The 26757-nt window shown below is 39.2% G+C and overlaps 3 protein-coding genes and 1 pseudogene across 7 annotated transcripts; 1 reads left to right on the forward strand and 3 right to left on the reverse strand.

Moving 5' to 3' along the window:
- Positions 1 to 142: 142 nt before the first annotated feature.
- On the reverse strand, positions 143 to 8096 carry apeh (acylaminoacyl-peptide hydrolase). Of its 4 annotated transcripts, none has more exons than XM_058083421.1 (23): positions 7996 to 8096; positions 7430 to 7559; positions 7197 to 7323; positions 6128 to 6215; positions 5961 to 6036; positions 4803 to 4894; positions 4572 to 4637; positions 4353 to 4490; positions 4152 to 4243; positions 4028 to 4068; positions 3791 to 3912; positions 3631 to 3691; positions 3470 to 3567; positions 3353 to 3404; positions 3143 to 3231; positions 2710 to 2848; positions 2169 to 2252; positions 1714 to 1794; positions 1476 to 1564; positions 1186 to 1376; positions 1008 to 1110; positions 834 to 940; positions 143 to 273 (listed from the first exon to the last, which is right to left on the reverse strand). In XM_058083421.1, exons 1-23 carry the CDS (start codon positions 8005 to 8007, stop codon positions 162 to 164), a joined length of 2190 nt encoding a protein of 729 aa, XP_057939404.1. In that variant the 5' UTR covers positions 8008 to 8096; the 3' UTR covers positions 143 to 161. The 4 variants fall into 4 exon arrangements, with proteins under 4 accessions (XP_057939404.1, XP_057939403.1, XP_057939402.1 ...); XM_058083420.1 differs by lacking the exon at positions 7996 to 8096 and adding an exon at positions 7912 to 7986; XM_058083419.1 differs by lacking the exon at positions 7996 to 8096 and having other exon boundaries at positions 4572 to 4634; positions 7430 to 7775.
- A 255-nt stretch (positions 8097 to 8351) lies between these two features.
- LOC131137559 (F-actin-capping protein subunit alpha-1-like) lies at positions 8352 to 25297 on the forward strand (annotated as a pseudogene).
- On the reverse strand, positions 10515 to 21114 carry LOC131137557 (CTTNBP2 N-terminal-like protein). Of its 2 annotated transcripts, XM_058085662.1 has the most exons (5): positions 20966 to 21114; positions 19084 to 19191; positions 13853 to 14104; positions 13664 to 13771; positions 10515 to 12326 (listed from the first exon to the last, which is right to left on the reverse strand). In XM_058085662.1, exons 1-5 carry the CDS (start codon positions 20969 to 20971, stop codon positions 11076 to 11078), a joined length of 1725 nt encoding a protein of 574 aa, XP_057941645.1. In that variant the 5' UTR covers positions 20972 to 21114; the 3' UTR covers positions 10515 to 11075. The 2 variants fall into 2 exon arrangements, with proteins under 2 accessions (XP_057941645.1, XP_057941644.1); XM_058085661.1 differs by having other exon boundaries at positions 13664 to 14104.
- LOC131137558 (cytochrome P450 3A40-like) lies at positions 21809 to 26397 on the reverse strand. The gene is made up of 13 exons (XM_058085663.1): positions 26241 to 26397; positions 25794 to 25887; positions 25669 to 25721; positions 25500 to 25599; positions 25314 to 25427; positions 25145 to 25233; positions 24628 to 24776; positions 24434 to 24561; positions 24141 to 24219; positions 22633 to 22793; positions 22333 to 22559; positions 22074 to 22236; positions 21809 to 21986 (listed from the first exon to the last, which is right to left on the reverse strand). The coding sequence occupies exons 1-13, from the start codon at positions 26348 to 26350 to the stop codon at positions 21879 to 21881; spliced, it is 1575 nt and encodes a 524-aa protein (XP_057941646.1). The 5' UTR covers positions 26351 to 26397; the 3' UTR covers positions 21809 to 21878.
- Positions 26398 to 26757: the final 360 nt, after the last annotated feature.

A 26757-nucleotide genomic window follows, 5' to 3' on the forward strand; every position in this document is an offset into this window, starting at 1 on the left:
TTCTTTATTCGACTTTTAGAATAGTTAAAACATTTTAAAAATGTATAAATCATTCATATTAGTGAAGACATTGAATGAAATGTACAGTTATGAGGCGTGATCTAGTCTGAGAAGTGCTCCTTTTGAAGGTATGTACACTATCTTTTTCCTAGCACGGACAATCAAATCTGTTTATTTAAGTGTTGTGTGATCCACAAAGCGCTGTTCACAAAGCCATCGGACTCGGCATCCACATTGGACAGGGAATGGTTGTTTCCTGGGTACATCAGTAAGCTACACGGCGGAGAATGACATCATAAGTAACCGAGCCACTGAATGCAACTCGTATCTGATAGAATATTCTACAGTAAACCTCGGATATATCGGATTCAATTGTTCCCACTGGTTTTGTCCGATATAAGCGAAATCCGTTATATGCGTATACCGGAAAATGTCCGTTTTACGCATATATCGGATTTATATCCGGTATATGCGCAAATCGGATTTTATCCGTTATAAAAAGGCACTTCCTTGACTATGTTTCCAATGTACCTGGACGCGCAGGCAACGCTGCAAACGCTGCAAATGACGTCGTATAGCGGCCTGGTCACGATTCGGCGAATCGGAGCGCCACGATGCGGCCATCCGATATATGCGAGGGAAATTTAATGGAAATGCATTGGAACGGGACTGGAGATTTTGTCCGAAATAGGCGAAATCCGTTATAAAAAATCCGATATATGCAATGAATTTTTATTGGAAATGCATTACAGAAAAATCGGTTGTTTTTTATCTGTCCGTTGTGAGCGAATTTCCGATATATCCGAGGTTTACTGTAGCTATAAGTTGCTTACCGGACTGGGACCTGCTTTGTTTTCAAGGCTTTGTAATATTCAATTCCTTGTTTGTGAGGCACACGCTTGTCATCTTCCCCTAATAAGAGCAAGACCGGGGTCTGCACCTGTGTCAAAGTAATAAGATGCATTATCACACGCAAATTATAAAAAACATACAATAAATGCTCATACGTGTGGAGTGAGTTTGATTGGAGATTTGTCCAACATTTGCTCCCAAACAGCAGCGTCGTGAAGACTATCCGTACCGTAGTCATAGCCAGTCACAGACATGCACCTGAAAAGAAACGGTGGATGAGCACAGAACATTGACATTAGCATCGTTAGCGTGTTCGGGTCACACAAACCGTACCAGTCTGGGATGTCTGTGCTGCCAACCATCGAGGCCAAATTGACGACGGGGTTGAGAGCGACACAAGCCTTGTAGAAACCAGGATATTGGCCAATGAGGTGGCAGGCTAAGAAACCGCCGTGGGAACCGCCGTAAACGGCCAGCTTCTCCCGATCGAATTTATCACCTTTGAGAAGACTTTCAACTGCAAACTGTTAAAGAACAAACAGACAGCGGCGACTTATCATAATTGCAATCACATATTCAAGGTTTCTGCATGGAAAACAGACAAATAAAAAAAATGTTTTTACTTGAACATCTTTCACGTCCTGAATGCCAACATTGCCAGGCAACGACAAGATATTATCCTGGCCAAATCCAAGCGAGCCGCGATAGTTCACTGAAAAAGTAAGCAAAAAAAAAAAAAACAAAGCATGGATCTCCATAATTAGTAATTATCCACCAAATCTCTACATATTGGATGGCTGGATATTAAAAACATAAACCATTTAATCATGTATAAATTGCATGGTGTGTATATGGAATTACCTAATAACATAGCAAAGCCCATCCTGCAGAGCACGGCACTGGATAGGAGCCAGTCAGCTACAATCACCGAGTGCGGACCCCCTAGAAGAAATAATATGAAATACAGACACTTGTGTTCAATATTATTACTGTATGAGCAATAATAATAATAATAACCGGGCTAGGTGATAAATATGCAATGGGCATTTTTGCTGAACTTTTGAGTTTTAGGACTACATAAACATTGAAACTTTGTTTAAAAAATAAAAAAAAACGTTAAGACTCTATCGGTTCATAGACAACAACAATAACAATGGCGTCACCAATCCTTCAATAATTTAGATGACTGTAGTTCAGAGCTAATAAAAAAAATAATTTAGTATGTCGGAAAGGTTTTAAAATCGCTTGAGATGAATAATAAATATTTTTTTCATGCACAATGAATCGATTGAAGCAAATAATGAAATTTCACCAACCGTGAGGATACACAATAAGAGGCAGCTTCACGTCATCCTTCGGCTCCTTTGGTTTAATCAGCAAAGCTTCAAAGTCGAGGCCAGCTGGAAAAAAAGAAAAACTTTATTAAATTAATAAATTTATTTAATGTACTTTTTTGTGTTGCTATATTTCATTCATTCAACATTTTTTCATCGTGATTTTTTAAAGGCGGTATCAACCATGTTTACCGTCTGTCATGGGGAACGTGAGACAGAAGCGCTAACGTTGCTAACCCGGCTGCAGAGAGACTACTGTGAGTGCAGCCTGATTGCATTGAAAATTCAACATAATATTTAACTTTTTATTTAAAAAACAGAAAATAATATTTTATTTCAGCGGCTATTTTTCCTCTAAAATTGTTTATATTTTAATAAAACTTTGCACACATATTTGGCTTTGACTTTTGTCTAAATTCACTTATTATTCACTAAAACATATCGCATATCAATATTCTCTCTAATATATCGGGATATGAGTTTTGTTACATATCGCCCAGCCCTACTATAATTTTACACTTACGGTACTGGCTGTTGTCTTCCTCTGGGGGTGGGTTAAAAGTCAAGATCTGCCAATCAATTTCGGGCAATGTTTGAGATTCCTCCAATGTGACCCAGACCACTTCCTCCTGAGAACTGGTGCCCGGAAGGAAACCTACCCTCTGGACATTAGGAGACGATGATTGGGGAAGACACAACACAAATTAATATAATTAGCTCCATTTTCATGGCGCAGGGTGGCGCAGCATGGCGCACCCTGTGCGGTGGTAATTACACCCAGCGTTCCTGGTCTATGAAAATAAAGCCCAATTCAATCAATCTGACCTTAATATCATCTTCATAATAAACTGAATACAGTTTTGAGGATTACCATGAACAAATACCTCTACAATTTAAACAATCCTATTTAGTACATTCACAGTACATTAATAAAGATTGTGCATGATGGATGCTACCAGACTTGGAGGGCAGTTCGGGGAGGAGCAGCTTGCCACTATCAGATCTCTCTCGACAGTCAACAGATGCCAGGAACCTATGTCCGACTCTACAGATCAAGAGATATAACTGTTAATCACTGAGTGGACCTGAAGTATTAAAAAGTTCTGCTAAAAAAATTCCATGTATCTAACGATACAGAGAGAACAGAACTTAATACATTAACTCACTCGAAGTCAGAGAAGTAACACTTCTTGTGTTTATATCCACCATCAGGAGCTCCTTAAAGACAAAGATACATTTTACTTAAAACATCTTTTTATTCTAGTAGTTTCTATAATTAGTACCTTGCGGCTGCGCTGAGGACAGGCAACAATAATACGCTGACTGTCAGCTGACCAACATTTAGGTGGAAGCAGACTACAGTAGATGCCGGTGAAGCCATCTGTAAAATCAAATAAACATTTCAGACAAAATGTGAGCGTTAAAGACTATAAATGTGACTTACCCTCTCCGGGTCTCTTCACCACATCCACCACCACTGAGGTCTTCTTCGTATACCAATCATACTAGACACAACATCCACAAAACGAGAATGAGAAGTGTGCTCCATCATATCCATAGTGTACAGAATATGAATGGGAATTGTACTGTAGAACAAGCTTTACCATACATAGTCGGCTACATTGCATGTGTGGTCCATAAACAGAATATTCTTGATAGATAATTCGACACTGGTCTGGGCTCAGCCTGGGAGAGGACACTCCGCTGGTTCCAGATGACAACCGCTCTGGGAGACACAATAATACCAATCATCTTGTCAGTATATTTTAAAAAAGTGAATTTTTGGGCTTTTTTCGCATCCTTATCTGAATCTGAATGGGAACTAAATCCGAGTTACTTACCACATTTCCCTCCGGTGAGATCTACGTAGAACAACGACGACCTGAGAGCAAACAGAAACATCCCATACTGGAGTAAATGAGGCGTTTAAATCCGGTCCAGTGAAGATTTCAACTCCGCAATCACCTCCTGTTTGGGCAGAACTTGAGGCCGAGTCTAAAGGGTTCGTGCCACCATCCGACAAACACCACACCCGTGTCGCTTGGCGCCCAAAACGCCTGTCGAGTCACATAGAAAAAGACACCAATGATACATAAATAAATAAATGTGTTTGATTCAGATTCATAGTACCAAAATAATCTTAAACCGAAATGAAATCATACCGACCTGTCCTGGTGAGATGTTCTCAGGCACTCCCTCTAACACGGAAACGTTGTTACTCTCGATGTCCAGAACACAGAGCACTGGGTGGCTCTTATGAACCAGTGTCTCTCCCCAGTCCTCATAGAACACAAACTGATTCCCCTGTAAGTCAAGCAAAGCAGAAGCACAATTATATTAACCAGACTAGTAAATAAAAGCGTACTAAAACAGCTCAGTTAATACTTTGACAGCCTTTCTCTCTGAAGAGTCGTCTTCATCCACAGTAGAAGACAGCACTGAAGACTCCTTCTGAAATCAGAAGGTAAAAAAGATTAATAACAGTGATATTTTCAGAGACAATGTACAAGAAAGTATGTGCTAAGGATTTAATTATATGGACTAAAATTGGCAGTGAGATACTATTAAGGGATGATTTATGTCCAAAATAAAATCCTGCGGACAAACCCAGCATACCTGGAAGAAAGACTCTGCCTTTGGTCTCTTTTCCTCAGCCACATATAGGAGGTGGGTCTCCGAGTGGGACCACACCAAGCAACCAAAGTTTTCTGTGGATACAAAACACATTGTGGTTATTTCTCAAACTACTATATCGTTCTGTAGAACAGAATTTGGAAAAAAGTCACATTAACTCATACAATAGCCAGGGGTCTCAAAGACGCGGCCCGGACGCGGCCAGGACACTAGTTTGAGGCCCCCGCCTTGATATGAAAGTTTAATGTTTACGTAATGTTTAATTATTACGTTTGATTAATGTTCATGTTAAAGGTTAAATAACTGTTAATAGTTATCCTCCCCATCCGTGTGGAAGTGGTAAGTTTTTGGCTTTTTTAAGTTTAAAGGAAATAACTTGAAGGCTACCGTTTAGGTCGCTAGCTCTCTAGTTTGCGAGTTAGCATGTGTCTCAAGACCCTGCAGTTGCGCAATATGTTGTAAATAAAAAGAGTATAAATGTGACTACAGTCGTGTTTTGTCATGTCTACAGGGCTCTAATAATGCTTTGTTCATTTTAATGTGAAAAAAATAATTTGTCTACCCACCAACTATATGTGGTTTCTTAAGTTTTTATTATTTGCCGTTTTATTATTATATTTATTTATTACTGATTGATTGATTTTCTTTATTCTTGATTTGTTTATTTTTCATCTTATTTTGTGCAGAAAAATAAAAATTAAGATATTTGAGAACAGTGGAATGTTTTATCAGAGCTTTTATTGTAGAAAATCGGAACCAAAGCACTGAAAAAGTTTGTATATAGTTTTTAATAAATGCGTTTTTTTTTGTTTTTTTGGGAAAAAACTGATGTGGCCCAGTTTCACCCAGACCCTAGCTCCAGTGGCCCCCAAGTAAATTGATTTTGAGACCCCTGCAATAGCTGTCACTCCGGTCATTTCTGATGAATTTGACTGATTTTTCAAGGCACACAGAGAATATTATGTTCTTAGGTGATATAGACATGGTTTTTGGATGCTTCTGGAGCCCCTGTTGAGTGTGTGTGAGGTTTGTGAGGTTTGTGAGGTTCTCGTGTTTTGTTTTTTTTTTACCAGAAAAGTGAAGCAAGTTGAAAAAAAAAATGTTTTTTTTAACATTTTAGTGAACCTTGGAGTAACTCACCATCTTCATAAACGTTCCCATGTTTCTTTAAAGATGTTAGATTGATGCTTTTCATCTTGATGTTTTTACTCCAAATCTGGGCATTGAAGGCAAAGGAGAGGTTAGTTCAGGTTCACGGTTACATGGGACAACACTGAGCAAGGCTTTAAGCAGACCAAACAACAAACCTCCAGAAACTGGTTGTCCTCTCCTTTGGTTGTGATCTTCCTAACAACTGCCTTCATTTCTCCAGAAGGTGCATCTTTACTTAGCAAGCTGCCATATTGAAAAAAAAAAAAAACTGAACTGTTGAGAACTTACTCAAAGTCATACATTTATATATTTAACCTTCCTCTTGTGTTAGCTTTCTGGTATCATCTCTTATGTTAACTAGTCGGTTTTGACCCATGTATTATTAAATCGGGTATAAAATACACTAAAAACAATAAGTTACCATCAAATTTGCTTCTCATGTCTTGGTTACCTTCTTAGGCTTTCTCATCCATGAAAATGTTGGTTTTAATACTTTTGGTGTGGGCATGTAGGCCTTTTTTTGTCACTATACCCCTCGATTTCAATTTCCAAAAATGGTAAAATTATTTTGTTACCTGGCTATTACTGAGGGCTATAGAATATATCTCTTAAATCAATTAGTTTTTTTTATTTTCTCATTTTAGTATTAATCACTAAAGAAACATCTATGGTGTTGGGGTGAATTTTGACCCATATATATTAATGTCAAGAAAAAGTAGAAAAAAGTTATTGTTTTCAGCAAGAGAACTTTAGTATAAAGTGAAATCAAAAAGCAGAACAGGTCCAGATCTTGGTTCACTGTACTTTTTGCCATTCTTTCCATGATCCAAATTGTAAATGTGAAATCAGCCAGTCAAATGAATGAATTCTCTGCTGGTATACTGGAAAAGCGGTCAAAATGAGAATCCCCTGAAGCTTACATGATGAGAAAAGGAGCTGGTTGTCATTGTGTTGGCTAATGTGGCTCAAAATATTGCTTTATAGTCATATTATTATAACCTCAACTCACAATACAGTGGTCATAATTTCAACCAGACCATTTTAAAATGTACTAAAAATTATTTTTTTGGTTTTATTTTGTTGAAATAGAATTTCCTGACAAAGTCAAAAAGCCTTCAATGCAATAAACAAATGTTATGTGATTCTTTTTATGCATTAAAATGTAAAATGTGTCGGTGCCGACCCTAACACAAGAGGAGGGTTAATAACAAAAGTTGCACTTACACTCCTTGAAGCTCTGTGCAGTTCCCTGATGGTGCCGAGAAGACCACCGACTTGTTATCATGGAACACAATGTACTGCTTACAAAACTTGACAGTCTCATTCCTCTCCAGATCACGTTGGCTCCATTCTATAGCGATGGAAAAAGATTATTAGACTGCCATTTTTTCTTCAGTGTCTTGTTCATATTAATGCCTGGTACAACTAATGGTACCTTTGCATGCATGGACACAAACCTGTGTATATGTTGCTGTATTCGCCTCCATACTGGGAGGTGATGACAGGTCCTACGTCTGCCCTGGTCAGTGAGGGAAAGAGGCTGAGCTGTCTGTACAATTTGGCAATATCCTCCGGGTTGGTCATCACCTGACAATAAGAAGCACAACAACTCAAACTACGCCTCAACTGCAGCATTAGTCCCCAGGACAATGCTCTGTTCATTTCCTAACCAAGTTAGCTAGCAGTCGGCAGTTGGTAGCTAACTCGAGTGTTAAAATAACACCAATGCCTGACGTCCACGTCGACAAAATGGAGGCTAAACTAGTAATAATTAAATTAAACAAAGACAGCTGTGTCCAGCAAGGTGTGACAAGGTTATTTCAACAAGGAAGTTAATGTAGCAAGAAACAGTGGGGAAAACGAAACCAACTACACTACCCCTGCGTTAGCTTGACTTGAAATGCTAGCCAAGTTGATTAAGTTTGTAAGCAAAACTTACGGCAGCATAACTCCCACGAACACTACATGCGTACATAAAAGTGTGATATTTGTATTTAATAATAAAAATACTTATTCTGTTTACCTCCGACTCCATGTTTGGACGATGGTCACCGCTCTGATCAAAAGCTCAATAGGGTGAGTGACGTTTAACAAACTGTTTCCTTTTTAACATTCAAAATAAAAACCTGTAAAAAATAAATTAAAACGCTATTGATATAAAAGAAAAAATAATAGCGAGGGGAAGTGAATATGCATTGACTCGAGAACTTACAAAAATGTGCCTGGAATTAAACAAACTTATTTAAAGGCTGTTATGACCATTATTTTGTAAGACGAACACGTCAACAGGAAGCAGCTGTAATAAATAGCAACTGTTTGACAGGCCGAGACTTTGTTCTGTACCGATTTTGAAAGGTTGATGATACCGATAAATTTAGAAATTATTTAGTGACTTATGATGTTTTTCTACTTTTGATGTTATTGTGTATTGTATAATATGTCAGACAAAAGGCATTCCTATTGGTTTCCGGTCAGCTGGAGTAGGTGGGGTCAACTAGAGCCAAAATGGCTGACACGGAGGAGCTGTTGACAGATGAAGAGAAGGTTTGAACCTTGTAAAATTAATTCATATACAACTAGCTTTAGCTGCTTTATTGTGCTTGGAAGTAACGCTCATATTTTGGAAGAATTAATTTATACGGCTACGCAGAGGAATTATGTATAACTATTTCCCAAGCTGCCTTTAGCTTACAGTGCTGGTGAAGTTAGTTATTAGCTAGCGATTTCAATTTGGCTAGATTATGTGTAATTATGGTTCTGCATATACTAGAACTAAACTGACTTTATTATAATGTATAATATGTTAGTTTTAATCTGCATTCACCTAATATATGTGCGTTGTACCTATATGGGGCGTCGCCTACGTCAGATGTGACGTCACGGGACTTGAGGTTGATATTAATGGAGTTTGAGACTGACTCCATTTTAATCAAATTCCCAGTAATTTTGGGGCCAAAGTTCAGATGTCAAAAGGCTGATAGTCATCCAAGTAACCGGGCGACATAATAATACATTTGGCATCCCAAAACTAATATCATATACTACAGTAAGCCTCATTGGCTTTTTTTTCCCACAATAACATGGCTACTCAATGTCCTTTAAATATATGCAAATGATTGAAGAAAGACTCAAAACGTCATAACTAATTCACAACCATATTGTTGTGATATAGTTGTGAATATTTACATGAAGTTTTTGTGTCATAATGGCTCAACTGATATTCATACTCTCTCTATTTTTATTTTTTGACTCAAAGGTTCGTTTAGCGGCAAACTTTGTGATCCGTGCCCCTCCTGGAGAGTTCAATGAGGTCTTCAACGGTAAGAAGTGTGAGTCTTTGCCACATAAAACTGAGCCTAATTTGTATTTTTCTTAACAGATGTGCGGTTTCTCCTCAACAACGATAACCTCCTCAGGGAAGGAGCATCTCTGTAAGTTGCATTTTGCGTTTTATGGTGCCCATAATAAAGGATTAAGCGCATAACTTGATGTACCTTAACTGTAGTATTACTTCTGTGCCTTTTCATACAGCTCCTTTGCCCAGTACAACATGGATCAGTTCACACCTGCTAGACTAGAAGGCTTCGATGACCTGGTATATGTCACCTCAATTTTTTCCTTTCAGTCAAAACCTTTTTTTTTAACCTTTAACCTTTTTTAACCTACACAGGTCCTGATTACGGAGCATGGGGACTTGGGTCAAGGGCGTTTTTTGGACCCTCGCAACCATTTGTCGTTCCGCTTTGACCACCTGAGAAAAGAAGTGAATGATGGCCTTACGATGGAGTCCCTTCTCTGGAAGCCTGGAGAGATTCCTGTGACAGCATTCTTAGTGCTTATGTCAAAGAGCACTACCCTACTGGAGTCTGCACGGTAAGGCACAGAAGGGGGCAAAGAAGATGATAACATAACGCTAATATATTTCATAGGGATGTTCCTGACAAGAAAAGCCAAAAAACATGTGGAACGGGATATTCCTAATATTTATAACTTTCTCCTACTTATCGATATACCATTTTTCTTTCACAGGTATATGGCAAAACCGTTGATGGGCAACAGATGATTATAGCCTGCATCGAGGGACATCAGTTTCAACCCAAAAATTTTTGGTATGTTACCCTTCATTCTATGTACTATATGTGTGGCAAGTAGGGTAATATTTATGCTTGTCTTTTATTTAGGAAGTCATAATGACTGATATAAAATTTCTGGATCTATGTTATTCTCCCTCGCATTGGTAATTTTACCTCCGATTGTATTATTTACCATTCTGAAAGGAAAACATACTCTTTCCTGTGGTAAAGACCTCCATTCTCCTACTCATGTATGCAAATTTCTATTTTTAAACGAGTCTTTAAATATTGTATTGTGACAAATTATGTTGAACATAAAGCAGTTGCCATGCAAAGCAAATTTGTGTGTTTTCTGACTTCTGTACGGTCACGTCAACTGATCCCGTCAGCGATGCGTTGCCTGTACTGCCCCATCCATGTTCTTGCACAATTGACATCAGTGCGAAAATACGTTTTTTTCTCGACAAAATGACCACAGAAGCGTAGTTTATTTACAGTTTTTTGTGAATTATTAGTGAAAACATTCAATAATGTTAGCTCACCTACTAAAATTTGTTGTGCATCTGATTCCTGAGTGCTCTAATTGTCTTGATTTGTCCAAGGAACATTGAACCCCTGCAAGTGTTCTTGGTTGCAACGCCATCAATAAGCCATTGTTGTAAACACATGAAATCACCCAAATCAAAATCTAGTGTGCTCTCTTAAAATGACAAAATACAATGTAAATAATGTGATAGATATTTATGTATATAAATGTTTAGATTTGGCTAAAAGTACGTTTTCCCTGGATAGAATGCAGATCCTGGATAGTCCAAAGTCCTTGCAATCATACTCAGCATTTAATTTACAGTGTAATGTCTTTAAACAGCAATATTATTTAAAACAAAACATTGTGATGTTTTGTGGATTTGTTTCAGTTATTATCATTCTAGGAACTACTATTCATCTATTAAGTCCAATTTTTGTCCAAAGTTCGGAAAGACTGCCTTGTATAAAGAAACTAAATTGTGTGTTTTTTTTTTACAAAAGGTTAACTGCTAGGAGATACCACCAGGTCCGTTTCTGTTGCTCCTTCCTTTCCACCGTTGCTGGGTCCGCAGTTCCCTGACAGCTCTGGAAAATGGCTGATTCGGGCAAAAGGACTTGGTGAACCCGGGGTCGGACTCATGCCTGGTTTCTTGGGAGGAATTGGAGGAGGATGAGTCCTCTCTGATCGAGCGGTGAGAGGGGAGCAAATTCCCGGAGAAAGAGGCCCGGAAGGAGATCTCGCTCCCGGAGGTGAAGCGGCTAAATTTCGGTAGTCCGTACCGAACGGGGAACTGCTGATTGGTACCAGCTTGACGCCGACTTGCTGGCTGGTGAAGCGGGACAGAACCTGCGTGACCGTGTTGCGGGCCAGCTGCTTGGCTGCGCTGTGCTCCGGTGGGGGCGGGTGGGAAGACGCGGTGGGGGAGAGGTCCCTGGGGGAAAGGGGGCCACCGTGCTGTTGTTGTTGCTCCAGTTCAGCCTGGGACTGGAACTTGTGTCTGGCGGCGTGGAAACGCTGATTGACTCCGGCCTGGTAGGAGGACTGATGGAAACCTGGGCTGGTGAGACGTTTGGACAATACTGGCGAGGAGATAGGAGACGAGGAGGTGGTGCTGGAAGGAGAGTGAGGATGAGGATGAAGAGGTGAATGTAAGCTTACTCCTCCCCCGTTTTCCATCACCCCTGTGTTTTCCGATCCTCCCCCTTCTTGAGTTAGCTCCGTTTCTTTGAGAAGGTGGTGGCCATTGACTTTTGACGCTAGGGACATTTTCTGAGGTTTTCCATCAGGTTCCGTGTGAGCAGATGGAGTCACGACTGAGTTTGAGTCTTTTACATCCATCCCAGTTTCCTTTGATCGTTCTCTGCAGTCATTGGTTTCACCCAATATTTTTTTGAGATGTTCCAGTTCTCTCCTCAGTTCCTTGCTCTTTTCTTCTTCCTCACTTAGCCTGACTTTCAATTGCTGTCGCTCTGCAGCAAAATCAGCAAGATTCCTATCGGACTGAGCTTTGAGTTCCGTCGTCCTGCCTTTTTCATCTTCAAGAAGACCTTTTAACTTCTCCACAATGTCTGTCTCTTCTTGAAGCAAAGTACGGAGCTTTGAGGCCTTCTGTGCCTCCTCCTCGGCTCGGCTGCCGGCCTTCTGAAGCTCCGAGGTGAGAGTTGATGAAAGCTGCTTCTGCTCCTCTGCCTGGAACACCGCCTGAGCCTGTTCCCTCTCGAGTCGCTGCAATGACGCTCGCTCAATTTCAAGCTGGAGAGATGAAACCAGAGATGAGTCTAGTCTTACTACGGCCACAAGGAGGCACAATAACACTACTTTGTTAAATTATCACACAGTACATGGGAACACAGCCTTTTGAAATGTACTAGGTTAACATACTGAGATACTTCAACCTATTCCTTGTACTCATTAAGCCTATCTCACCTGACGTATATTTAATGTAATGGTTTTATTTCATTTGAACATGCATCAGATTACAATTGAGTGCATCCCATAATCAGTTCCCAGTTCCACATGTCCAAAAGGAGTAGGAAGAAGCAAAGCTTATTAAATCCTACCCCTCCATCTGGTACTTTTACAATCAGTAACTGTTACATTTGTTCACTTCCTGCTTTCCATAATACAGTTTAAGGTTGTTTTTTTTTTTTTTTTTTTTTTTTTTTTTAAATAATGTACCTCGTACCGAAGTACAAGGTGATATGAGCATACAATGACGTAATGGGTACCATAGTAAGTGTCAATATAGTGATATATATAGCACATCATGACTGGTTCAAGACTCTTCATCCTTGTATTTCGCAAATTTATTTTATTTATTAATTTACACATTTATTTTATAATTTTTTGTAAAAAAAATTTTTTTTAGTTTTTTTCAATTTTTTAAATTTCTTATTTTTTGTCACGTACCGAAGTAAGTACAAGGTGATGTGAGCATACAATGACATAATGTGCACCATAGTAAGTGTCAATATAGTGATATATATAGCACATCATGACTGGTTCAAGACTCTTCATCCTTGTATTTAGCAAACATCAACTGCTCTGTAGGCGGCATTATGAATTATCCTTACTGACCTTTTTTGCAGTACATTTAGCGAGCGAGTAATGTAGTAATGTAGGGTTAAAGGTTAAACATCTGTGACATACAAACTTGACTCGGACGATAAAGGCAAAGCGAGACTGGGGAGACACTCGGGCCATCGTCCTAATCTCTGTTGCGACTGATTCTGTGTTTGCCGTGTGTGCATGAGATGACCTCACATTGGACGTTCGGGTCCATTATCACACATTTCCTGAAGCCATAAACCCCGGGCATGACTACAAAACAATGGGCTCTTCCTTGTCTGTTTCCTGTGTAAGTACCATGTGCTTGTGCATAATGGTGCCTGTTGTATGTTCTTGAACTTTAACAGGCCTAGCCCCTGCCCGCCCCCTCCGAGTTAGACAATGGAGCCCCCTAATGCTTTCCTGCTTCTTACAGTAAATCACAGCTTTCAGTAGAAGTGGAAAAACAAAAAATGAAAGCAAAGCAATCTCCTCGCTCTGATTTGTGTATCAGATCCAGATACGTTACATGTTAGCCACACCTGTTGCAGAAGTTTGTCTCTCTCTGTTTGCAGTAGCGACGAGAAATTATCACTCTGTACAGATTCCCGAGCCTGTCGCTGTTTCTCCTCCTCTAGATCAGCTATCATCTGTTCAACACAAATGGATAACATTATATGCGTGAAAAAGGGAACAAAAGCGTTTAAAAATGGGTGTGAATAGTCTCTTACTCTTTTGTGTCTGCTCTCAGTCGCTGCCAACTGTCTCATCATCCTTTCCTGCATTTTCCTGCAGTGAACCATGACCAGTTTGAGGACACCTAAAGGGTTTGGGGCCACTGCCTGTCCGTGCATGTGAGTACGAGTCCGGGCATGCGTGCTTTGGTTCTGTGCTGCTTCGTTGTCCCGTTGCAGGGCCAGAAATGGATCGCTGAGGTCATAGCGGCCGTAACGATCCTGGATGAAAGCATCTTTGTTTTGAGCCTAATGGACACAAACGTGGTGTTTTTTTTGTTAAGGCCGTTTTTTTTTTAGCATTTTAGCATGTTGTGGGAGTGTGCAGGAAATCTGTTCAGTGATGTTTTCTGTCAGTGTGAGCGTAAGCAGATGGTCCGCCGCCGCCCCCCCTCTCTCCTCCCAACCAAAACACAAAGAGTGGAGGTTGTGCACCCCCCCCCCACATAGAGCAGATGTTAATTCCTCCCCAGGGATGAAGGAGTGAAGATCAGGCCATGAAATCAAACAGACAGGTTAGCTGTTGGATTGTTCTGCGGCTGGGCGATATTGTCAAATAATTCAATGTCGCATTTTTTACCAAAAATTTGATTATTTTCCAATTTTCTTGCACCAAAGTTTTAGATAATGAGGTTTTTGCATTTGTAAGTGAGCCCTGAAAGAAGTTTGGGATGGGTCAAAACGCTTGGTTTTTAAAAGGCGTGGTCAAACTGACTCTTTGTGATGTCACAGAGGCGCAGACTTCCTTATATGGGCATATCAGTATGCAGACAAGCTCTCTGCTTCCTCCACCCTCTCCCATGCGCTCTCCTCTTGTTTACTTGCTAGCCACATATTGTTTACAATTTCCTAACGATGCAATCCGCTTGTATGCGCTCAATTTAGTTGCATTTTCCTGGTTTCGGCTTCAAGTTCAGTCCGTACAGTACAGGTGAATTCATAAATATTATCAGTTTTTCAAATATTTCAAATTGGAGAGGGGGCTGAAAAAAAAACAATGCTTTACAACAATTTTAATCAAGAAGAATATATGTGATACTACACACAGCAGTATCGGTTGATATCAGAAATTGAGAGTTGGACAATATTGGCATATCGGTTATCGTCAAAAAAGCAAAAATCGGGCATACCTATATTCGTTTTTTGGGAACTTCTCGCATCGCTCTCATTAACGATAGCAGTAGCCACGTTATTGTTGTTTGTGCATCTCTGTTAAGTAAACGTAAGGACAAAAAACTTTTTGTGATTTGGCACGATTGTAATTTTGAAATTCTTGAGAATGTATAACATTATTTACCGCGTATAACAGTAGCCCACTCAATTTGTCGTGAACAGACTGCATTGCTTCTTTCTTAGTTCTTAGTTAAGAATAAACGTTTTTAAAAACACTTAAACAAGCTAAGGTGGCACTGCGTATGCATGCCGTTTTCTTTTATCAGAATACTTCTATTTATAATAACCATGCATATTTTCTTTTATGAGAGTGCTGCAAAGCTGGCATGTCTACAGTATGTAATCACAACATGACGGCATAACGGAACAATATGCCAAGAAACCAACTGAGCGGTAATTATGGCCCTTGAATATGTAGCAAGTATATAACAGTCTTTTGCGACTGGAATATTTTTGCGATTGGAAAAGACATGCCTCACATTCCTTTTTAAAGGGGATCTAATTTTTTTTTTAATGTAGTTAGAAATTTTGTATGCCAAAGTTTCATATAATGAAGTTTGAGCGTATGGAAGTGAGACCTGAAAGAAGTTTGGGATGGCTCAAAACGCTCGGTTTCAGAGGGCGTTGCAAAACGGTTCCTTTGTGATGTCACAAAGCAGGCTTCATTATGGGCGTGGCTGTATGCACGATACATACATGTCTCCTCCCCCAAGCTTCTCTGTTTACAAGGCAAGCTCAGGCAGAAGAAATAAATTAAAACAGACAAGGAAATACAGCTGGAATAGGCGCAGATTCTGGAAGATCTACAAAGTTTTCTGTGCAGGTTATTGTGTGTAGCTGCTCTATCGGAGTCCACAACCCAATACAAAGTATACAATACAAAAATCTACATTAAAATTGTGGTTTCTGGTTGCATTGAAATGTGTCGAACACTCTTGAGAAACCTGCCTTTGAGGTTTTGGTGCGCGGGGGGTGCGCCGGTCCATGGTGGGAGCTTGTGGAAGATATTAACTGATATTCAAATTAGGATAGATTGACATGCTAACACCTGTGTGTGTCGGTTGCTGAGTCCATCTGAGGTGCACAGATGACATGTTTGTGCTTGGCTACGCGAGGCTGTTTGCATAACTTTCACAATTTGTCTTCAGGGTAACTTCTCAAGTCCGCCAGCCTTGAAGTGTTTCTGTGCTTGAGTGTTTCACGGGTAAAAAAAAAAAACATATGCATTCCTCGGGAATTAGCTCTACACTGTATCACTTAGACACAAAAACGGAGCAACAGGACCAGACATGTCATTTTTATTTATTGTATGATTAATTTATTTTAATGTTGTCCCGTGCCGAGTTCCCACGAGAAACCGATAAATCTTTTGTCACATTTTCATCTCATAAAATCTTGTGACACCCGTACTATTCAAGGATGATATTTTGTTTTTGTGATGGTTGAATGAAGAACAAAAAACGCTAAGTACTTTATTATCTGAAGTACCAGGCTGCTCATGTACATTTTCAATTCCGGCGATGGATTAGTAATTATTAAAACTGTATTTGTAACAACAACTACTAATAAGACCAGCCTAAACGATTCATGAAGTTGTAGTAGCAAATAGCAATCTTAGGCTCCGTTTTTGGACTTAGAACAACACAAATTCATAAAGCACTGCATGACTAAACAAGAATATGACATAATATGACTGATTTTTAAAAAGCTATGTGTGTCGGGCCACAATTATTTATGATTGCAATCTGCAAAAATAAATAAACGGGCCATTTTTAATGTCTGGTATGCTACGTTTAAGTATGTAGAAACAGTCCAACGGTAATTAGCGACCACTTTAAAGTCTTAAACCGGGATTCCTTTGAGCCAACAAGCCGTCTTTGCCATTCATGCTTGACAGACAGACCATGTTTGCTTTCTACGTTAGATAAAGACAAGTCTAAAAGATGTGCCACTCCCTATTGGAATCTGACCCGGTGTCGTGTTCCCAGTAATTTTCCCTCAGGTAAAATTGCTTATCCGTGTCCTTAGTCATGGAACCTAAAATGGAGTTTCTGATGATGGAATATTTACAGTAATTAAACCCTGAGAGAAGAGTTGTTGTTGAAGGATTCTTCTCGGTTGTGTCATTGAAAAGGATAATAAAGACGGCAGTGTCCGCAAATGTGCTTCCGAATAGTAGTGGACGGATCACAGAGGGAAGAAAGGAAGTCAGTGATTTGGGTAGACTATGTACATCCGCTACACAATCAAGACAACGTCCTTTAAATGGCCCACCAGAGACCACTGATGAATGTGTGTTTGGGCAGATGGGACCGGGGTCACGTTTAATTAGGGAACACGCCCTGTATTATTGCCGAGTCAATGAAAGGAACGCAATGAAGAATGAGTAGTTAGCATTCTGGAACTGGGTTCGAATGTCCACTAGTAAGCATCATTGGTATTCGTCAGGAAGGGCAATCCGTGTTCAAGCCAAAATCAGTATGCGGAGTCCGCTGTGGCGACTCGGAAATCGGGAAAAAAACGAAAGAAACAACAAAAAGTACAACTAAAATTGTACAAGCAAGATTGAAATGCTAACATTTGCTCGTTAATCGTTGATCGTCAGTTCCAAGACACGCTTTGAGGGCATTTTGCATTTTAGCGACTCCATCCATGCATGGAGCAGCTGCTGTGGACCCGAGTGTGAAAAGCAATCAGTGGCCCAGTGAGAGAGAGCCCAGTGAGACCGCCGCAAACCATTGTAGTTGCGAGTCGGCCATCCAGTCTCGATTGGACATGGATGAATGACCGGCACAATGAGGAACAACTGAGCGCATGTAAGGAACAGTCATCAATTTTACCGATTTCTCAGCAGAATGAATTGGGACTGAGTCCATGTTTTATTTAGACAACCTTCTCATAGACTCCCTGTATCAAAAGAACTATACAACAATTGGTTGATTGATGGCATGATTTGACAGACAATGGTAATTATCAATGTTAGACTATCAAACGCAATTAGGAGTTTTTTTCTTCAACCATGTATACACAGACCCAAATATTCCAATTGCATTCGGTTTATTTGCACCTCATTCCGAACGAAAAGATGCCAATCCGAATGAACAGATAATCGGATTCCCAGGGGTGGAATATTCCTTTCCCCGATCCGATTGAGGTATTTTGTACTCGCTCAAACGGAAAGTTGTTGTTCTTTTTTGTCGTGTTTTTCTTCTTCTGTTGGCAAGCAGATTTCGGTGCATAACCGCCATCTGTGGAACAGAGTCTGAACCCTTCTATACTTTATTCACAAGTCCAGTTTTTCTTTAAAAAGAAAATATCCATCGATATAAACATGCCCTGAGTTTAATTATAAAATATTAGCAAGATTTAATTTGATCTTTTAATGTTTAAACTTATCCCGGTTGCGTTCTTTCAGCAGTTTGTGCTACATTCTGTGTATGAAAAGTCCGCTACAAATAAAGTTTGATTGATTGATTGATTCAGCGCATGCTCAGATACGACGTAACACGTAGCTAGAGACGTTCTTCGGTTTTAAAAATGGAGGCGAGCAATCGGAAAGTTTGTTTTTGATCCAAACTAAATTTCAAGACTGGACGAACGAAAAACTGGAGTTATTCCAACAAGTGAAAGAAAAACTCGGGGAAGTCGGTATCACGTGATGTTGATGTTTACGCTTTGCTGAGCATGCCCCATTGACTATTCTGTTTGATTATAACAGCGCATGTAGACACGCGATTGGAATATTCCTTTCCATGTATACCATTGTTTTCGGAAAAGGTATTCGGAAAGAGGAAAAAAAACTCCTCATGTAAACGTGGCTTTTGATTCTTTTCACTCAAGACTCGGTAAACTGCAATATTCCTGACATGTAAGGAACCAGTAAGAATCCTGCACCATTGTCCGTGCTTGAGCTGTGTTTCCATGGTTTCCTGTTTACACACCCCCTCGCTGACATTCCTTTGGCAAGTGTAATGCTGACACAGGTTCATATATGCCTTTACCGATATACCAATATATCAAGGCCACATTAGGGCTTCTTCTGTCTTTGTACTTACTTGAAAGGTATGAATGACCACCTCTTGGGCCTCCAGCTCTCCTTCCAAGACACTCAGGAGTGTCAGCAGCTCGGTTCTGCTTAGAGCCTCCACGTTCATCTTGTCCTCCTGAAGATGGAGAAGAGAGTTGTATAGAGTGGTAGCTCCAACTTCAATCTTCTGGTAGAACAGTGTTATCGTTTATTGAACGTGATCAATTATATAATAATCATTATTAATTAGCCTATGACTATTACTGTCATCATTCTTTTTCTTCTGATTATTATTATTATTAGTAGTAGCCTGCTTATTGGCTAGCTTATTAGCCTGCTTTTGCCCTATGATGTGAAATTTGTGAAATTTGTCAGATTTGTTTTGTAAAAAAAAATCTATACAAAAATCTATACAAAATATCAAATTATTTAGGGGGGCTTAAGAATATTTAAAAAATAAAACAGGGCTTTTTGTAAAAAAAAATCAATAAAAAAAAATCAATACAAAATATCAAATTATTTAGGGGGGCTTAAGAACATTAAAAAAAATAAAATAGGCATTTTTTGTCAAACAAAATTGATTAAAAAAATCAATACAAAATATCAAATTATTTAGGGGGGCTTAAGAACATTTAAAAAAAAAATAAAATGGGCCTTTTTTGTAAAAAAAAAATCTATTAAAAAAATCAATACAAAATATCAAATTATTTAGGGGGGCTTAAGAACATTTAAAAAAATAAAATGGGCCTTTTTGTAAAAAAAAATCGATTAAAAAAATCAATACAAAATATAAAATTATTTAGGTGGGCTTAAGAACATTAAAAAAATAAAATGGGCCTTTTTTGTAAAAAAAAAAATCAATACAAAATATCAAATTATTTAGGGGGGCTTAAGAACATTTAAAAAAAATAAAATTGGCCTTTTTTGTAAAAAAAAATCTATTTAAAAAAATCAATACAAAATATCAAATTATTTAGGGGGGCTTAAGAACATTAAAAAAATAAAACAGGCCTTTTTGTGAAAAAAATCAATAAAAAATCAATACAAAATATCATTTAGGGGGGCTTAAGAACATTTTTTAAAAATAAAATGGGCCTTTTTTGTAAAAAAAAAAAAATTAAAAAAATCAATACAAAATGTCAAATTATTTAGGGGGGCTTAAGAACATTTATAAAAATAAAATAGACCTAATGACGCCACTGTTGAGGCAAGATTATTGACAGGTGCGTCGCTGATCTTAATTGTACTGGCAAATAATTCAGTCCGAATGTAATATAATATATATATAATATATAATATAATATGCTTTTCGTCTGGGGTGGTTTAGACAGTCACATTTGTCTGTCATGTCACCTGATACCGTACCTCAAGTTCAACTTCCATGAAGAATCATTCCAACATTCCAAGGATGCCCACACAATGGGAGTCAACACTCGGTCTCAAACCTTGTCAAATGTACAAAAGTCTACTGCATATCCTTGTACATTGTACTTTGTTTTCATGCAGGAAGGATGTGCCTTCATATACTGCAGGTAGTAGTTCAAAGCAATAAATGATTACTGTTGTTTTTTTTTAATCTGGCACAGGGGACTGGAATTAAGTTTTACATGGAATATTGCAATATTTTAAATTAGTTACGTCTCCGTAGATTGAATAAAGTGATAATGACTCGATCATTACTGCATCAATATTCCTTTGGGTGCTAACTCCCATTAACCAGGAAATGAAGTCAACATAAAACATCCGAATTTATTAGCAATTATTAGACATAATTTTTGACATATGATATACGCAGGTTTTAGTCAATTCAATATCACTGTCGTACTTATTGCTCTAAACCCCGAATGCAGATTTATAGGCATTTTGAAATACATATTAAGCACTTCAAAACAGCTCTGTGTTAAACATACCTTCATATACTCTGTCCTGCATGCGTCCAAACTCCACAAAGGCAGATATTTTGGGTATTTTTTGCTTTTTGGCTCCACAACGGTTGAAATAGGAGCAGCAGCCGCTGTCAAAGGAGCTCCTTCCTCCTCTCCTCCTTCCTCCTCTCCTCCCGAACAACAGACATTCATTGACAAAGCTGCCAGCATGCATGCATGCTGTCTCTGAATCTGACCAATAGCAGCCTGTTATCCTGCTTGGGGGCGGGATTGAGGGCGTTTCCAGTTCGTGTCGACAAAGCTCTTTGTTTCGGACGACCACCACGTTTATGTCTTTTTTTTTTTAATAATTCCACACATTAAAATGCACAACAATGTATGTTTTTCTCATATTACAGGTGATATTTAATGTACATTGACACTTTTAGTAACTTTGAATCAGTCTATTACCTAAACAAGGAAGCGTCGTGAGTGTGAATTTACATATTGTTTTATCGCCTCCTAGTGTTTAGGAGTTGTTATTACAACAACAAAACAACAGCTAGATTAGGTTCACCGTAAGAATCTTATGAAATCAGCACATGGACTACATCAAGCATCAGTATTTATCATATGGTGTGAAAAGTGCAGCACAGGGGCCATTTGCTGAGCAGCTAATTTTTTAAATCTGCATTAAGAAGATTCAAAAGGATCAAGAAGGTCCCAATGGGAATTGTTCTTGTTGGAAGGTATATTATTTATTAAGAAAAATAGAATGTATTGCACACTTTGCATGCATTGTGTATAATATAATGTGCAAATGTAGCTGCAGCCTCAAGAAAAAAAATATTTCATAAATATATTTGACAAATTGTTGAAACAAATGTGCAAGTTTTACTGTTTAATGTTAATCCAATGAGTTTATTTGTTGGAAAAATATCTATAATAATAATAATAATCACATTTCTCTTGAAGCACAATCCGCAGCAGGTTCTCTTGCCACTAGTTTGAGTTTGATGGGCTTCTTAGGTGATGTGAATCCCTCATTGGACAACTCCATCGGAATCTAGAATGTTTAAAAATAAAAAAAGATCAAAACCAAATAACATAATTTTAATTGTAAATTGTAATAATTCTAAAACTGTCCACTCACGTCTGTTTCCTTGCAGATGACAAAGCTAAAGCGCTGCAGGATCTCCACTAAACACAACTTCATCATGAGGAGAGCGAATCGCATCCCGATACAGTTCCTTGGCCCGGCTCCAAATGGTAAGAAAGCGTAAGGATCGAGGTTGTCTTTGTTTTCTTTGCTGAACCTGAAAAAATAATGAAAAAAAAACCAACAAACAGTCTTGGGCAAGAGACCAAAAAACGTAGCGGTAAATTCCCTCACTTTCCATTCATGTTAGTACCTTTCAGGTTTGAAAGAGTCAGGTTCAGACCATAAGGAAGGGTCGCGGTGAAGAACGTAAATCGGCACCATGACCACAGTTTGCTTAGGAATGGTCACACCGTTGACTTCCACTGAGGTTTTTGCTACCCTTTCCAGTCGATTAGCGATCGGGTACAGCCTTGCAGACTCGTTCATGACCATATCCAGGTACTCCATCTGCATCAGGTCTTCGTAGTTCGGTCGAGCCTACAATAACGTATATTGGAGTCGGTGATTAAATAGTTCCTGACATAACAAAAACACAAAATTAAAAAGCAACCTTGTCTGGAAATGTTTCATCGATTTCCTTTTGTAGAGCTTTTTGGATGTGAGGGTGCGTTGCCAGATTGTAGGCTAAAAAGCACATCGTGCTGCTGCTCGTTTCGTAGCCAGCGAAGATGAAAATCATGGCCTGAGACAGGATTTCATGATCGGTCAAACCTGAAACACAAACACACCATCTTTGAGAATCAAACCCAGATCTCCATACTGTGTGGCCTACATGCTAACCACTCTTCACTACACCGTGCAGCCCAATGACATGTGTCTTGATTATTAAGATCGAGATTATTGAGCATGGGCTGCACGGCTCACAGCTCGGAGACCCGAGTTTGATTCCACCCTCGGCCATCTATGTGCATGGGTTTTCTCCGGGTACTCCGGTTTTCCTCCCACATTACAAAAACATGCTAGGTTAATTAGCGACTCCAAATTGTCCATAGGTATGAATGTGAGTGTGAGTGTGAGTGTGAATGGTTGTTTGTCTATATGTGCCCTGTGATTGGCTGGCCACCAGTCCAGGGTGTACCCCGCCTCTTGCCAGAAGACAGCTGGGATAGGCTCCAGCACACCCCACGACCCTCGTGAGGATAAGCGGTAGAAAATGAATGAAAGAATGAATGAGTTCTCCTCCTATTTTGTGTGGAAGTGGTAACTTTTTGGCTTCTTATTTTGTCGAGATTATTTTGTCTTTCCTCCCACATTCCAAAACATGCTAGGTTAATTAGCGACTCCAAATTGTCCATAGGTATGAATGTGAGTGTGAATGGTTGTTTGTCTATATGTGCCCTGTGATTGGCTGGCCACCAGTCCAGGGTGTACCCCGCCTCTTGCCCGAAGACAACTAGGAAAGGCTCCAGCACACCCCACGACCCTCGTGAGGATAAGCGGTAGAAAATGAATGAATGAATGAGTTCTCCTCCTATTTTGTGTGGAAGTGGTAACTTTTTGGCATTTTATTTTGTCTTTCCTCCCACATTCCAAAAACATGCTAGGTTAATTAGCGACTCCAAATTGTCCATAGGTATGAATGTGAGTGTGAATGGTTGTTTGTCTATATGTGCCCTGTGATTGGCTGGCCACCAGTCCAGGGTGTACCCCGCCTCTTGCCCGAAGACAACTAGGATAGGCTCGAGCACACCCCACGACCCTCATGAAGATAAGCAGTAGAAAATGAATGAAAGAATGAATGAGTTCTCCTCCTATTTTGTGTGGAAGTGGTAACTTTTTGGCTTCTTATTTTGTCTTTCCCCACTCTCGGCCATCTCTGTGTGGAGTTTGCATGTTCTCCCCGTGCATGCGTGGGTTTTTTCTCCGGGTACTCCGGTTTCCTCCCACATTCCAAAAACATGCTAGGTTAATTAGCGACTCCAAATTGCCCATAGGTATGAATGTGAGTGTGAATGGTTGTTTGTCTATATGTGCCCTGTGATTGGCTGGCGACCAGTCCAGGGTGTACAGCTGGGATAGGCTTCAGTTAAAGTCCAGCTAAAGTTAGTCGGATGTTACCTTTCTGGTTGCTTGCATCTCCTGTGCTGGATTCTGACATCTGAGAGTCCACCATTAACTGCATGAAATCCACTCGGTTCTACCAAGAAAGAGACACATTTTTAATTTAGAGAAAATACATATTTCTCCTCTGGACATGTCCCAACCATCTCAGTCTGGCCTCTCTGACTTTATCTCCAAGGCCTCTAACATGAAATGTTTCTCTGATGTACTCCTTCCTGATCCTATCCATCCTGGTCACTCCCAATGTAAATCCTCTATATTAGCATACATTATTAAATTCATGGTCTGACCTTGTGATCATTTTTGTTCCGGTCTGATTTGATGGTCTTTAGGAAGTTATAGAAGAAAGCCAGCACATCAGCTGGGAAGAGTGACACTTCCATCTTCTCAATCATTGGACGCAGAAATGGAAAAAGAACTGAAATCATAAGGAAAAGATTTAATTTTTAATAAGTACAAAAAGCAGAGACACTGGTGACCTTACCCGTAAGCAAAATCAAGGGATTCAATAAGTTGAACTTGACCATTCTCTTAATGTTGGACACGAATGGATCAGACGGATGGTTAATGGAGTCGATGTCAACGCTGAAGGCAGTGCTGGTCACAACATCCATACTGTAAGGTCCGAAAAGTCTGCAAAAATGTAGTTTTAATTGGCTACACATGCTTGAAAGCACAATGAAATAATATGATAAACATCACACAGCAACGATAAATACAGGCAAGACAGTACCAACGAATAATGTAGAATAAGCAACAAGTAGATATGTAACTTATTAGCCATTTAGAACCACAGTAAAACAAAGCAAAGATGTACGTCCCCGCCATATTGGATGTGGCGAATACAATCAAATACATTTTTTTTTCATGAACCAACATGTCAGTTTATTTATGTTACGTTATTTATAATGGATTGAATTGGAGAATTTCAAGCAAGATCATAGAGGGTCTGATATTTGGCACATAAACATTTTTATTTTACGTGTTTGTATGCGTCTTACTCTTTGACTTCAATGACCTCGTCGGCGTCTACTTTCTTGTGAAGACTCTTGATCAAGTGACTCGAATGTTGCAACATTATTCCATACATCTGTTCAAAAGTAAACGATAAACCATGAAATATGTACATATGAAGAACAAAACAAATAAGGGGTAAGGGGGGGGGGGGACCTCTTTCAGTCGCCCGCTTGTGAACGATGGCGAGAGGACGCTTCGGATCCTCTTCCAGTGGTCATCTTCCACGATGGAGACAGCGTCGCTTAAAGGTCCATTTAGGCCAATATCCTAAACACAGACAACAAGAGTATAACTTATTAAGAGTGTTTATTAAAAAAATTAATATTTTCAACTTTTTACCCGTCTGTTAGTGAAGACAGCATAACACTCCTTAACCAAGACAGTTTTGATCATGGCCGTGTCCACGGTTGCCATGACAGGCTGTCTGCCGTCGTACAACCTGACACAACACACTGTAGTGATTCAGCATAAACATAAACATAAACATAAACAAAATACACTCACTTACCCCCACACTTTTCCATACTTTTGGAAACATTGCATGTCAAAATTATGGATACCCTGAAAGAAAAATGAAAATTTATCAATTCAATTCCACAGGCATGGAAACTCTTCAGAGATAATATTATGTACCTTCCGGTATTCCAAGAATGTTCCAATATACGGCCACGGTTTGGGACCCTTGATGCCTATTTTCTTGAAAAAGCCATAAGGTGCATTTCCATATCTGAATACAAAAGGCAAATATTGTTTGAATAAACACAGGCACGATAACAACAGGCAAGACACTACCAACGAATAATGTAGAATAAGCAACAAGTAGCTATGTAACTTATTAGCCATTTAGAACCACAGTAAAACAAGCTAAAGACGTATGCCCCCGCCATATTGGATGTGGCGAATACAATCAAATACATATTTTTTTTTTATTTTATTTATTTTTAGTTTATTTATGTTGATTGATTGAATTGGAGAATTTCAAGCAAGATCATAGAGGGTCTGATATTTGGCACATAAATAAACATTTTTTACAATCCTAACAATAACAAACCCAACTCAAATATATTAACGCTGACTTACAGAACCAGTAGAGCAATGATGATGGCTATTAAAGTCCATGTCTCCACGGAAGAAAACAGGAAAAAGGCCATCTTCTCGTCAAAGAAGCGTTCAAGTCTGGGCAAGAACATCTGGTGTGCTGTCTTTCTTATATTACAAAAAAAAAAGGGGGGGGGGGGTTGTTATGTAACAACGTATCACAACCATCAGTTCTTACATAACAGAAGTACTTGTCATTGAAAACAAAGTAAACTCAACTAAAGTTCTGCATGAATACAGCAAAATGCTAAAGTATTTGCCGATATATTGTTTTGCAGATAATTCTCTTGAGCTGACATTAAATCCAAGAATATATAAATACTTTGTGGTACTGAAGTATGGAGCAAAAGTCATATGGTAACAAGTGACCTTTGATTTTACACCTCATAATCTTTTATTGCCTTTCCTAAGTCAACAGAGTCAAAGGCAAACATTTTCATAACAACATCAGGACCGCAGGACCCAACCCAGCAGGTCTACGTTGGAAACCACACCAAGA

The sequence above is a fragment of the Doryrhamphus excisus genome, chromosome 10 (genome assembly GCF_030265055.1).
Source record: "Doryrhamphus excisus isolate RoL2022-K1 chromosome 10, RoL_Dexc_1.0, whole genome shotgun sequence".
NCBI lineage: Eukaryota > Metazoa > Chordata > Actinopteri > Syngnathiformes > Syngnathidae > Doryrhamphus > Doryrhamphus excisus.

Bases quoted from the DNA above. Each gene is read 5' to 3' on its own strand.
- LOC131137557 (XM_058085661.1), bottom strand. The intron at 14,105-19,083 runs GTAAGTACAAAG...TGTGTCCATTAG, and splicing joins TGGTCATTCATACCTTTCAA to GCTCAAAACAAAGATGCTTT. The intron at 12,327-13,663 runs GTGTGGCTAACA...TCATCTCTCCAG, and splicing joins GAGACAAACTTCTGCAACAG to CTTGAAATTGAGCGAGCGTC.
- LOC131137558 (XM_058085663.1), bottom strand. From the start codon at position 26,350: ATGTTCTTGCCCAGACTTGAACGCTTCTTTGACGAGAAGATGGCCTTT. The intron at 25,722-25,793 runs GTACATAATATT...TTTTTCTTTCAG, and splicing joins CATTCTTGGAATACCGGAAG to GGTATCCATAATTTTGACAT. The intron at 22,560-22,632 runs GTTGCTTTTTAA...ACGTTATTGTAG, and splicing joins ATGAAACATTTCCAGACAAG to GCTCGACCGAACTACGAAGA.
- apeh (XM_058083418.1), bottom strand. From the start codon at position 7,634: ATGAACAGAGCATTGTCCTGGGGACTAATGCTGCAGTTGAGGCGTAGT. The intron at 2,849-3,142 runs GTAGCATCCATC...CCTAATGTCCAG, and splicing joins CGAACTGCCCTCCAAGTCTG to AGGGTAGGTTTCCTTCCGGG. The intron at 1,565-1,713 runs GTAATTCCATAT...TTACTTTTTCAG, and splicing joins GGGCTTTGCTATGTTATTAG to TGAACTATCGCGGCTCGCTT.